At 42.6% G+C, this 14,331-nt stretch overlaps 1 protein-coding gene across 1 annotated transcript in view; it reads right to left on the bottom strand.

Moving 5' to 3' along the window:
• prmt7 (protein arginine methyltransferase 7) overlaps positions 1 to 14,277 on the bottom strand; it is a 52,852-nt gene extending 38,575 nt beyond the window's left edge. The window contains exons 1-5 of the mRNA XM_043707227.1: positions 14,053 to 14,277; positions 11,822 to 11,858; positions 10,555 to 10,704; positions 4,649 to 4,757; positions 164 to 276 (exon numbers count right to left, since the gene is read on the bottom strand). Coding sequence (XP_043563162.1) covers positions 164 to 276; positions 4,649 to 4,757; positions 10,555 to 10,704; positions 11,822 to 11,858; positions 14,053 to 14,147 — 504 coding nt within the window. The 5' untranslated portion in view covers positions 14,148 to 14,277. The remainder of the gene's footprint in view (positions 1 to 163; positions 277 to 4,648; positions 4,758 to 10,554; positions 10,705 to 11,821; positions 11,859 to 14,052) is intronic.
• Positions 14,278 to 14,331: the final 54 nt, after the last annotated feature.

The following is a 14,331-nucleotide window of genomic DNA, read 5'->3' as shown; positions in this document are numbered from 1 at the left end:
TTATACCCTCTGAATAGTTTCTGACAAAACTCTGTAATTGAGAACAGATATTTACTGTGCTATTACATATCAACCATATTAATGTTTTTCTTGATTAGAGAGCCTATAAAAAGTGTGAGGACTGCAATGCGTCAAGCTGCCATTCACTCAGGAGCTAACTCACCTGAACAAGGTATTTGTGAGCATGTTCATAACTTGGCAGTGCTCCCTCTCCTATAAGTTCAGTGTCAAACAACTCTGTAACCAGGATATTAGCTCGACTGGACATGTCACCATCTAAAAGAATGGAAATCAGTAAGGAAAATACACAGAGTATTCAGCGAAATAAGGATTTCATTAAACATCAATGTGTCTCCACAACAACATGAGATGAATTGAACCTGCAAGTGACTGCACAAAAAGCAATATAATATATATCATTTAATCACGTAATAGAATCTTAACTGAGGTTTGGTTACGAAACGCTGTTCTCTCTCACTGGTATGTTGTGTGGTCAGCAATATTCTTTTGATAAATTCCTTACATACAACGAACGACAGAAAAACAAGCTGGATCGTCTAAGTATCCAATACTACTGATATTTTTTATTGCAAAGATACACTTTATTCTTAAAAAGTTACGTACATGCTAATGACCCTGAAACAGTTCTATAGAGTCTTTGCAGAGAGAAATAACACACTGGAATTTGACATCCCTCAAATATGCCCTGCAGTTGCAAAAACAGAGGCATATGTAATTAGTTTCATGCAGGAAACTAATTACATATGTTTTGAGAGAACCAGGCTGGTGGTGGAGATCGGAGAACAAAACGGACCTCCATTATACTTAGACAGAAAGACCTTAGAAGGTGTTTTTGTCACCACTGAGCCTTGGCAGAGCTGCCCCAAGCTTTAGTGTGTCCCTCAGCATGTAGTCCTGGATCTTGCAATGTGCCAGTCTGCAATATTCAGTCACAATACTCTGTACACTAAGATCAACAACTTTTGGATAGACTAAAGAGAGAATTTCACAGAATTGACCGTCTTCCAGACACAGTCGATGTTTGTCTCAGTGTGCATCCTGGGAAACAACCCACAGAGTCCTGCATCATGAAGCCACTTGGGACAAACCTCAACAAAAACCACTGATCTTTCTCCACACCTCTTTGCAAAGGCACATACGAGAAGGAGATGTGTGACAGTTTCATCCCCTGCAACTGTTTCGAGGGCAGCATGCAGTGGTGGAAAGTGTATGGAAAGAGCACACAAAGGATCTCAAGACCCTTTTCAACCAACCAAGATATGTCTTGGTGCTTGCTAGAAAGGTCTGGGGATGCGACGTTCTGCCAAATGACTTCAACAGTCTGCTTGGAGAACCACCTGACAGGATCAACCCTCACCTTTTCCCAGAGGGTCTCAAGAACTTGTGGTCAAAGGCGGTTTCCTTTGCAAATTTTTCCATGAGGAACAGTTGATACAGAATAATCCCACTGCTCAGGATGAGGGTGGCATTGGGTATGACACCCCCCCATAGAGTGGGATCTTTTTTTTAATCTGGTTTCTGCCTCACCTTAGTAATGTGCTCCTCCAAAGTATTATGCGCATGCCATGGTCCCTCTGAACTATGTTCCCAGCACCTGCAGATAATCTGACCTGACGGCGATGGGGATAAAGGATTGGTTGGCTCAGATCCCAAAGAACATAGCCTTGCTTTTGCGTCAATTTACCTTGTTTCCCAAGACCAGTTCACACTGATTGCAGATGCTCAAGAGTCTGCTCACTGACAGTGAATTTAAGCAGAAAAAATATCATCCAGGAACAGGGATGTTTTGACCTGCAGACCTTCACTGCCTGGAATAGTCACAGCTCTCAGGCTTGCATCCTTCATGATGGACTCGGCAAAAGGTTCCATATGCCATAAAACAAGGCAGAACAGCGTGAACAGCTCTGTCTGACTACATTTTTATGTAGGTGTGCATAGGATGTCAAAGGTTTTCTCATGGTCTAGGCTAATGGAGCAGGCGTCCACTCCCTTGTTCTGCATCCCTGAGGAGTGCGAGACTCTCCGAAATCTTCCTGCCTGATACAGCACAGGTTTGGTCAGGTGAATCATGAATCCAGAGCAGACCCGACCCAACTGGCAATGACCTTGGATAGGATTTTATAATCCACATTCATCACTGAAATTGTTTGCCAATTTCTAATTATCACCTCTCCCCTTTTTGCTTGTAGATAGGGCGATGATACTCTTTCTTATGGATTCACACATGTTACGTGCCAGAAGCATATAGTCATTTGCCTCCAGCAAGTCCTGGCCAATCAAATCCCACAGAACCAAACACAACTCAGCTGGTAAGCATCGTTCATGAAGTTTTACTCTTCTCGAAAAACTTAAGGGCTTTCTAGAGATAATGACTGGTCCACCCTCCCCCACGTGCTATCATCCAAAACCTGCATGATAGAAGTCAGGAACAACTGGGAAGTCATGCTGTCTGTGAGCTCTGTCTCACACAGTCTTGCATAAAAGGATTTGCTGATCTTCAGAATGTCAGACTGAGATGACATTACCAAGCCATCTTCTTTCTTCAGGCTGCCGATCACAAAGCTTTCCCTGTGCATCTTCTGGAAGAAGAAATGCAAGCACGTCTTATCCTGCTCCAAGCAGTGACCCACTTTGGAGGCTGAGGGGTGATCTTATAGAGGTCTACAAAACCATGTGGAGCATGAATAGGATTGCCTGGGGTGGAGGAATCCAGAACAAGAGGGCATAAGGTTCAGGGTGAGGGGAAAGATATAAGGGACCTAATGGGCAACTTTTTCACACAAAGGGTATTGTGTGTATGGAATGAGCTGCCAGAGGAAGTGGTGGATGCTGGTACATTACAGCATTTAAAAGATGGGTATATGAATACGAAGGAATTAGAGGGATATGGGTTAAGTGCTGGCAAGTGGGAGTAGATTAGGCTGGGATATCCAGTTGGACCAAAGAGTCTGCTTTTGTGCTGTACATCTCTATGACTCTATTACCTTGGGGGCAAAAAGTGGAGCTTGCTGGCTCTTCACCTCCTGGAGATCCTCCTTGACATCAACCCCCATTGCTTGCAGCTAGTCGTCAGTTTCGCACACTGTTCTGGAGTTTGGAAAGGTTTACGCATCTCTCTCTCACTGTCTAAACACTCTTGAGGATGAAGAACTTCTTGATGTTCCCCTTGATTATTTCCCACCAGTCCACACCAGACTCAAAGAGGGGTTTCACAGTTCTCCAACCGTGCAATTCCTTTTGAGTTCCAGGATCAACAAAGTCATATTCAGCTTGCACATTTCATTGCTGGCCCGCTGGTTATCCTAAGGATGACAATCAGCCAGCAGAAGGCAGTAGTCAAAGGAGAACAACGGCTTGATGCTGGTGGATCTGAACGAGAACGCTCAGGACACAAACAGGAAACCTATCCTTGAAGGATTAGACTCATCTATCATAACGAGGTGCATCCATGCAATGATCTGTCCACAGGGTCTGAAGACATCATGTAGTTTGGCATCTTTAACTGTTTTCATGAGGAATTTAGATGTGACATCCAGTTTGCTGTCAGCCCCTCCAGATCGTCCAGCTGCAATGATGTGGTTGGTCACCAGCAAGAATGACTAACCAAGATATTGTCAGCAGTAGTGGGGGCTGCCAAAGGACTACTGGCCGCTCACCCTTTCAATAGTCTCATGGGAGCATTTCTAAAAATGGAGAAATTGCCTCCTTGCAGCAAAGTACCTAGGCCAGAGGAATAGCAATCTTTACTCCCCACCCCTCACCACCAAACCGATGACCTATAGCCCACAAGCTTGACCATTTCCAGTAGTTGCTGAGGTGTAGTATCCCGCACTGCTGCAGAAACAGGTCTGCTTTGACCTTGGCCACATAAGCCCATATGGAGACAGATCGTGTCGTGGCTTTTACACTACATACGTTATTTCATGAGTTTCAGACCATTCAGAATCCACTTTGTTCATGGCAGTATGAACTAGTGATCTAATTGCTCCTCAATGCCTAGTAATGGTGACTTCATTCCACAGTGGAATCTCAATACTTACTACAGCTCATTGAACTGTAAAGAAGTGATCAGAAAAGATTTCAAGCTGAACTCGTTCTTTGGTAAATTTGTACCAGAATTATTTACACCAGAATCTCCACATTAGTACTGAACAATTTGGATGAATCTTCAATCACAGCCTCGAAACACAATATGCAAATAAGATGCCACCAAAAATGCTATTGTCAGTTTCCTCCACTTTACAAATTCCCAATGCAGAAATACTGCTAAGAATTTTTTACTTACTGTATTCAGTCACTGCCTGGGTGTGATTGAGTCAGGTATAAAAAGTAATTTCTCATGTGACAAGCTTCTAGCCACAACTATTGTGACTGTATATGACAGGTGACCTTTATTAGAAGTTCTTAGAAATCAACTTCCACCAAATTTAACATTCTACTAAAGAGAAACTGCATCAATTACCACTGCGCTGGTTACATAACATCCCAATCAAACAGTAAAATGTAGCACTCACAAAACAATTCAAGCAATTGTTTCAACAGGGTGCACTAACTGAGTAATCACTTAGCAGTTTCAGTGTTTCCTACCAACAGCCTCCAACCATCCTATCCATTTCAGGTCACTTACTTGGCCCCACTGTCACCTCAGTCGAGTGTTTATTGATAATTTTAATTTTGTTGCTGAATCCATTTTTATCCACAATCTTCTGTGCAATATCAGCCATTGGCTTAAAAACCTGCAAGAATAACAAGAGGAAGATCACGCATGAGCCACAATGTCTCTTCTAGTCAAATTTTTTTCAATATTTTTGAACAAACAACTAAACTTGAGAGGAGGCGAAATTACAACTCTATCACGATGAATCCGCCAATAAATCCAGCCATGCTATTCCAAAAACCACAAGTGTATAAACACCCAATTCAACCACCAAGATAATCAATTTGTCTGACTGCAATTCAGGACAAAATTCATTCATGCCAGGTTTCATTATTAACAGAAAAACATCTCTATAAACTTTAAACAAGCTTTTTTTTTAATAATGGAAGAGAAATAAAAACTACTGCGATTCAACTTAACTCACACTCAATTATAACCACAAACACACATTCATTCATGAACAAGAGGGGAATGATCACCTTATTGTGTTGTATTATACATCGCCTAATAGTCAGAGGGAAATTGAGAAACCAATTTGTAAAGAGATCTCCGTTATCTATAAGAATAATAGGGTTGTTATGGTGGGGGATTTTAATTTTCCAAACATTGGCAGTTCCAGTCTTAGTGTTAAGGGTTTAGATGGAGAAGAATTTATTAAGTGTGTAAAAGAAAATTTTCTGATTCAATATGGATGTACCTACGAGAGAAGGTGCAAAACTTTAGTTACTCTTGGGAAATAAGGCAGGGCAAGTGACTGAGGTCAGTGGGGGAGTACTTTGGGGCCAGCGACCATAATTCTATTAGTTTTAAAATAGTGATGGAAAAGGATAGACCAGTTCTAAAAGTTGAAGTTCTAAATTGGAGGAAGGCTAATTTTGACAGTATTAGGCAAGAACTTTCAAAAACTGATTGGGGGAAGATGTTCGCAGATAAAGGGACAGCTGGAAAATGCGAAGTCTTCAGAAATGTGATAACGAGAGTCCAAAGACAGTATATTCCTGTTAGGGTGAAAGGGAAGGCTGGAAGTATATGTCAGGTATAGACAGGATAGATCAAATGAATCCTTAGAAGAGAATAAAGGCAGTAGGAGTATACTTAAGAGGGAAATAAGGAGGGCAAAAAGGGGACATGAGATAGCTTTGGCAAATAGAGTTAAGAAGAACCCAAAGGGATTTTACAAATACATTAAGGACAAAAGGGTAACTAGGGAGAGATAGGGCCTCTCAAAGATCAGCAAGGCTGCCTCTGTGTGGAGCCAAGGAGATGGGGGAGATACTAAACGAGTCTTTTGCATCAGTGTTTACTGTGGAAAAGGACATGGAAGGTATAGAATGTAGGAAAATAGATGGTGACACCTTGAAAAACATCCATATTATAGAGGAGGTAGTGCTGGATGTCTTGAAACGCATAAAAGTGGATAAATCCCCAAGACCTGATCCAGTGTACCCTAGAACTCTGTGGGAAGCTAGGGAAGTGATTGCTAGGCCCCTTGCTGAGATATTTGTATCATCGATAGTCACAGGTGAGGTGCCGGAAAACTGAAGGTTGGCTAACATGGTGCCACTGTTTAAGAAGGGTGGTAAGAACAAGCCAGGGAACTATAGAGCAGTGAGCCTGACGTCGGTGGTGAGAAAGCTGTTGGGAGGGAATCCTGCGGGACAGGATGTACATGTATTTGGAAAGGCAAGGGCTGATTAGGGAAAGTCAACATGGCTTTGTGCACAGGAAATCATGTCTCACAAACTTGATTGAGTTTTTTGAAGTAACAAAGAGGATTGATGAGGGGAACAGGAGATTCGACGTTTCGGGCACAGGCCCTTCTTCAGGAAGCACAGGAAATCATGTCTCACAAACTTGATTGAGTTTTTTGAAGTAACAAAGAGGATTGATGAGGGCAGAGCAGTGGGCGATATCTATATGGACTTCAGTAAGGCATTCGACAAGGTTCCCCATGTGAGATTGGTTAGCAAGGTTAGATCTCATGGAATACAGGGAGAACTTGTCAATTAGATATAGAACTGGCTTGAAGGAAGAGGACAGAGGGTTGTTTTTCCAGACTGAAGGCCTGTGACCATTGGAGTGCCACAAGGATCGGTGCTGGGTTCTCTACTTTTCATCATTTACATAAATGATTTGGATGTAAGCATATGAGGTATAGTTGGTAAGTTTGCAGATGACACCAAAATTGGAGGTGTAGAGGACAGCGAAGAAGGTTACCTCTAATTACAATGGAATCTTGATCAGATGGGCCAATGATATGAGAAGGGGCAGATGGGGTTTAATTTAGATAAATGTGAGGTGCTGCATCTTGGGAAAGCAAATCTTAGCAGGACTTATACACTTAACGGTAAGGTCCTGGGGAGTGTTACTGAATAAAGAGACCTTGAGGTGCAGGTTTATAGTTCCTTGAAAGTGAAGTTGCAAGTAGATAAGACAGTGAAGAAGGCATTCAGTATGCTTTCCTTTACTGGTCAGAGTATTGAGTACCCCAGGAGTTGGGAAGTCATGATGCCGCTGTATAGGACATTGGTTAGGCCGCTGTTGGAATATTGCGTGCAAATCTGGTCTCCTTCTTATCGGAAGCATGTTGTGAAACTTGAAAGCATTCAGAAAAGATTTACAAGGATGTTGCCAGGGTTGGAGGTTTTGAGCTCTAGGGAGAGGTTGAATAGGCTAGGGCTGTTTTCCCTAGAGCATCAGAGGCTGAGGGGTGACCTTATAGAGGTTTATAAAATCATGAGGGGAATGGATACGATAAATAGACAAAGTCTCTTCCCTCAGATGGGGGAGTCCAGAACTAGAGGGCATAGATTTAGGGTGAGAGGGGAAAGATATAAAAGGGACCTAAGGGGCAAATTTTTCACGCAGAGGGTGGTACGTGTATGGAACGAGCTGCCAGAGGAAGTGATGGAGGCTGGTACAATCGGAACATTTAAAAGGATTCTGGATAGATATATGAATAGGAAGGCTTTGAAGGGATATGGGCCGGGTGCTGGCAGGTGGGACTAGATTGGGTTGGAATATCTGGTCAGCATGGACGAGTTGGACCAAAGGGTCTGTTTCTGTACTGTACATCTCTATGACTCTATGAGAGAGAGAACATTGAACAATACAGCACAGTACAGGCCCTTCAGCCCTCGATGGTCTTTTATCGTACTCCTAAGATCAGACTATCCTACATACCCGTCATTTTACTATCATCCATGTGCCTATCCAAGAGTTGTTTAATGTCCGTAATGTATCTGCCTCTACACAGGGCGCAGTGGGTGCGTGGAATGCACTACCAGCAGTGGTCGTAAAGAACCTACTTCAGACATCTCCCCTAACCTTCCTCCCATTACCTTAAAGTTATGCCCTCTTGTGATAGGCATTTCTGCCCTGGGAAAAAGTCTATGGCTATCCACTCTATCTATGCTTCTCAACATCTTTTACACCTCGATCAAGTCACTCCTTATCCTTCTCAGAGAAGAAAATCCCTAGCTCCTTCAACCTTTCTTCATAAGATATGCCCTCGAGTCCAGGTAGCATCCTGGCAAATCGCCTCTGCACCCTCTCTAAAGCTTCCACATCTTTTCTAGAATGAGGCGACCAGAACTGAACACAATATTCCAAGTGTGGTCTAACCAGTGCACTACAGAGCTGCAGCATAACCTCACGGCTCTTAAACTCAATACCCCTGCTAATGAATGCCAAAACACTATACATCTTCTTAACAACCTTATCAATATGCATGGCAAGTTTGAGGGATCTATGGACGTGGACCCCAATATCCCTCTGTTCCTCCACACTGCCAAGAATTCTGCCTTTAACCCTGTATTCTGCATTCAAATTCGACCTCACACTTTTCCAGGTTGAACTCCATCTGCCACTTACCAGCCCAGTTCTGCATCCTATGTCCCATTGCAACCTACAACAGAACTCCACACTATCCACAACTCCATCAACCTTTATGTAATCGGCAAACTTACTAACCCACTTCCTCATCCAAGTCATTTGTAAAAATCACAAAGAGCAGAGGTCCCAGAACCGATACCTGGGGAACACCACTGGTCACCAAGCTCCAGGCTGAATATATTCCATCTACCACCACCCTCTGTCTTTTATGAGCCAGCCAATTCTGTACCTAGACAGCTAGATTGCTCTGTATCCCATGCCTCCTTACTTTCTGAATAAGTGTACCATGGAGAACATTATCAAATGTCTTGCTGAAATCCATGTACACCACACTCTCTGCTCTCCCCTTCATCAATGTGTTTTATCACATCATCAAAGAATTCAATAAGGTTTGAGAGGCATGGCCTGCCCCTCACAAAAGACAGACAGTTTGACACATTGTAGGCAGAAAAATACAGACAAAGAAACAATTTCTGTAGATCAAAAGTACAGACCATAACATGAATAATTATTTCTCACAGTTCTTTTGATTTTAGCAATGATGATTAAAAGTTATCTGCAGAGCATTAGGCACTCTTCAATTTAACAACTGATCATGTAGGCCAAAGTCAAATTTGATATTACATTTTTTTTCATTTTAGTCTTTAAGATTTCTGTCTTTTCATTCATGCAGAGAAAGGAGAAAGAGAGCTGTTTTCTTTTTGACAGCTCTGAACATCTCAGACTGCACTGTACTCATAAATCGGCAACAAACTGCAGCTAGACCAATCCAAGGGCAGTGATCCGGAAGATTTTCCTTAACTCAAAAGCTCCTGATGCCACTGTATCTCAACGCAACAACTTCACTTCTCCAAAAGCACACAGTCTTGTGCAGCTAAAAACTGATATCACCACAATTCCACTTTATGTTTAAGCTGCAAAATTTTAATTACGTAGCAGAGACAACTTCCTTAGTTTATGGTCCAAATGGAAAACATGTATTTGACCTAGTAAGGCATTAAGGAACCCAACTAAAATTGATATCAGTGGGAATTGATAGCTAAATCTCCACAAATTGGGATCATTAGTAGCACAATGGATTACAATTCTGAATGCTGCAGACCAATCGTCTTACTCCTGCGACATCAGTGGAAGAGTTCCTCAATGTAGAGCTGAAAAATGTGTTGCTGGAAAAGCACAGTGCTCCTTGGATGCTGCCTGACCTGCTGTGCTTTTCCAGCAACACATTTTTCAGCTCTGATCTCCAGCATCTGCAGTCCTCACTTTCTCCTCAGTGTAGACTCCTGGTTTCAATCATCCTCAGCTGCCTCATTTGTGAAGATATATCTTTTTGTTTCCCTGAAGAGCTGTGGGAATAGAGTCTTTATGTATATTTAAGGCGGAGATAGATTCTTGATCAATATGAGAATCAAGAGTTATGGGGAAAGGGCAGGAAAGTTAACACAGGGACTGTCAGATCAGCCATGATCCAACTGAATGGCTCAGCAGGTTCAAGGGGCTGATCAGTCTACTCCTGTTCCTATTTTTTGTGGCGTTATCTGCATCATGTGGACTGCAGTGATTCAAGGCAGTGGCCCACTTTCAACTTCTCAAAGGCAATTACAGTCGGACAGCGTGTATCATATTTTCCCATGATTAATTACAACAAGTTATCAGGTATTTGAGACAGATGGAGTGTTCAGAATCAATCTATAAAATGTTATAAAAATATGTACATCACATGCAACTAACAGACCATTTCCACATTAGGAAAATTCTGATAACAGCTTTTCTGGATTCAATGACTCCTTTTGTACTTTATAGCACTGTTTAATAAAGCAATCAAATTGTTGCAGCAGCACCTGGTCTTCAAAACTATTTGACTTAGTTTGTAGAATCAACAAAACTGAAATCGCTTTACTGGAAGCTTATAAACTGAAATACAACAATACAAAGTGAAAATCTGAGGTTTAATACACCCTTGTATCCCTATGAAATCTCACCTCTACTGCATAACAATAATCAGCACCAGCTCTTACTGCCATCATAGACAGCAGGCCTGTACCAGTTCCAATGTCCAGGACAATTGCCCTCTGGCCACGCTCTTTCACCCTGGAGACCGCAGCCTGGATTCCACTGTCATACTTTTCATTCTGCAAGCATCATTTCACAGGGTTATCATCTGTTGCTATTGACAAGACAACTGAAGTTTGCAATAAGAGCTCAAAACAATTTACATTCTAATCATTTTACTGAATGTATCAGAAACTTGAATATTAATGAAAAGATCTATGCAAGAAAATAAGGGTGGAAAGAGGTGATGTAAGGGTGTTGAATCTGTGGAACTCACTGACATAAAAGCTTTGGAGGCCAAGTTGTTGAGTGTATTTAAGACAGAGATAAAAGGTTCTTAATTAGTAAAGGAATCAAAGGTTACGAGGAGAAGGCAAAAGAATAGGTTTGAGAAACATATCAGCCATGATGAAATGGCAGAGCAGAGTAGATGGATGAGTGGCCTAATTCTGCTTCTATGTCTTATGGTCTTTTGTGAAGCTAAAAGTTTCATATACACACAAGATATGAAGAGGTACTTGAAACTGAAGGGGCTTAAAGAACTCATAACAATGACACCTATAAAGGTACACGTCAATATCTTAGCCATTTAATTGGCCCTGAGATTTCTCTTCTAGAAATTGAAGAGCAACAGATGTAGCTAGGTGAAGGATATCACAGAGTGGTTGCAGATGAGCTAATGGATATATGCAGGTAGTACAAGACATGTCATACCATGACAGATCTCCTGGCAATAGTGTGGTACTGACACAATTATTCCCCAATCAGTTCAAATAATAAGTATTCTACATTTCATTCTTATGAAAAATGTTCCTAATTTCACAAAACTATATCTTTGAGGTACTCACAGGGAACAGGATGGCAAGTCAGGTCTCCAGCAGAATTACTCTGAAAGATGCCACTGAGAGATATAAGGCTGATTATAAAAAGCATTTGTTTTTAAATATGGATGCAGACTGCTGAATAGAGATCTTCAGTACTGTTCTCTTTGTGTGGTTCAGATGAGCTTAAGCTGCTGCAAATAGCACACAGCCTGAACAAGGTTTAAAATGTAAACTCAATTCTTAATCTGTGCTACATTCACTGTCATTTGCCAAAACAGTACCAGATGGACTAAGGATCCTGTTCCAGTAAACTTCTAAACAAATACACATTTATTGGTTTCAAGTAATACTTCATTTTATGTCAAATGCTTACCCTGTCTTTATCATGCAGCATATCTGCATAAGATGACCTGATTGAAAGATAAAGAAAAATGGGTCAATTAATTCTGACAAGTGTAACATTCAATTGATAAACTAGCTCAGAGTAATTTGCCAGTTGTGATCTAACTGAAAAGTTCAGCTGACATGCAGATTAATAGATGTCTGAGAATCCATATAGGTTCTAAGTTAATTTACTCAATCACAAAGTGTATATTTAGAATACTGGATGTCTAGCAATGAGGTAGAGACTATGATCTCATGAGAAGACTTCGCCTGATGTTCAAACATCAAGTAGCTTGTATTTATTTCCATGAACTGATCTGGATGCCGACTATCAAGCATAGACACCATTGAAACGCCAAGGGATAAAATGCAAAATTTGCAACTTCCAATTTGTGATATTGCTATTTATTCTGTAAACAGTGTTCATTTCCTTATGCATTACCGAGGAACTCACTTTCTATTCCTACAAGCATTACAGGCTCCCATCACCTTTGCCTCACACTCTCCAATTTACTATCAGTGACTAGATTCAAGCTCCAGCAGTACTATGACTAAAATTAACATTGAACATTAAAAAACAAAGCAGCAAATTATCACAATCCATAGCAATGAAACAGTAACTAGTCAATGCAAAGTAGCTATGGTTTCCTCACAAGGAGAGAAAGTACAGGCTGGTTTATTATATGTCACTCACTCTCAAAGACTAGTCAGCTTGCAATTCTTGAGAAGATTTGTAGCTCAGATTGAGGTTCAGGCTATAAGTTTGCTCAGTGAGCTGGAAGATTTGTTTTCAGACATTTCGTTATCATGCTAGGTAACATCATCAATGAGCCTCCGGTGAAGCGCTGGGGTTATATCCCACTTTCTATTTACACGAGAAATAAATACAGAACAATCTCGATTATCTGAAAGAGACAGGCATGGAGTATTTTCTTTGGATAAGTGATCAGGGTTCCCATGGCAGCGGCAACAGCAGGAACAGGGTTCCCGTGGCAGCGGCAACAGCAGGAACCTTGAGATTTTTTCAGATAATCCAAAATTCAGACAACTGATGTTTGGATAACTGAGGTTCTTCTGTCAAAAGCAGGTCATAACACCAGTGTTTCAGCAAAGGCTCACTGATGACGTTACCTAGCATGGTGACAAAACGTCTGAAAACAAACCTTCCAGCTCAGCGAGCTAACTTACAACAACAAACAAGCTGCACACCAGCATGTGCCAGAGTTGAAACTAGGGAACCAAAATACTTCTCCAATCCACCCAAGTATTGAATTATCCTAGAAATGTAAGGGTGCTGCAACCTACATTTTGGAGCAATAGAATTATACCTAGCCACCTTACATGTTGTGAAAACAAAGTACGCACAGTAATTTTGAATCATTTCAGAATAGTTACAGCTTTAAAATAGGATAAGTTATGTGTGGAACATGCAGGATAAGGTCACAGGCAATTTACCACCAGGACAGTGACGTTTGCTGCCCGTGATGGGGAGGGCAGGGCATTAACTGTACACTGCTTAAAAATGTGTTGCTGGAAAAGCGCAGCAGGTCAGGCAGCATCAAAGGAACAGGAGAATCAATGTTTCGGGCATAAGCCCTTCTTCAGGAAAGAACTGTACACTGTCTAGATTGGAGTGGTATTGGAAAAGCACAGCGGGTCAGGCAGCGTCCGAGGAGCATGAAAATCCACGTTTTGGGCAAAAGCCCTTCATAAGGAGGGCTTTTTGATGAGCTCTTCCTGATGAAGGGCTTTTGTCCGAAACGTCGATTTTTTTTCCTGCTCCTCGGACGCTGCCTGACCTGCTGTGCTTCTCCAGCACCCCACTCTAATCTAGACTCTGATTTCCGGCATCTGCAGTCCTCACTTTTGCCTCATTAGCTATACACTGTGAGTGGATAGCTGCAGCACGCTTGACCTGGTCCATAGACCGCCTGTCATTGCTGAGCCACACACTGACAGCGCCTTTTATTTCACACGCGGGTCCTGTTACCGTGTTACACGTGGAGTACCTACAGACAGTGACAGTGCCCCTCCACGGGCGCTATACACAAGGCAGACAAATGCTAAACTGAAGCAAGAACTTCTCCTCCATAAGTGGAGGGAGGTGTGGGAGCCCGGGCGGCCCGGGCCCGGTCTCCATGGCAGCCCGGGCCCGGTCTCCATGGCAGCGGCCTGGCGGCACCCGAGCCTCGTGTGTCAAACCCGGAGGCGGCTCCGTACCGGGCGATCTCCTGGTGATAGTCATAGTCCTCGTCTTCCTCCTCCCACTCGATTGCGCCGGTCGTGGGGTTCGCCCGCCCGCAGAAGGTCTTCATGGCGCCGAGAGGAGAGGGTCACCGCGGCCCAGGGAGGACTCCAGCACAACGCCCGGCCCAGAGCGGCGCCGCCATCTTCCTCACGCCAGAGCCGGGCTCAGTGCGCAGGCGCGGGGAGGGGCACGGTGTCCATCTGACAGTGACACCCTCCCCCCTCAGTACAGAGACACCCCCCCTCCCGTCA

This window comes from Chiloscyllium plagiosum, chromosome 17 (assembly GCF_004010195.1).
Source record: "Chiloscyllium plagiosum isolate BGI_BamShark_2017 chromosome 17, ASM401019v2, whole genome shotgun sequence".
NCBI lineage: Eukaryota > Metazoa > Chordata > Chondrichthyes > Orectolobiformes > Hemiscylliidae > Chiloscyllium > Chiloscyllium plagiosum.
The sequence above is the reverse complement of the archived record's forward strand: the minus strand, read 5'-3'. Positions and strand labels throughout refer to the sequence as shown.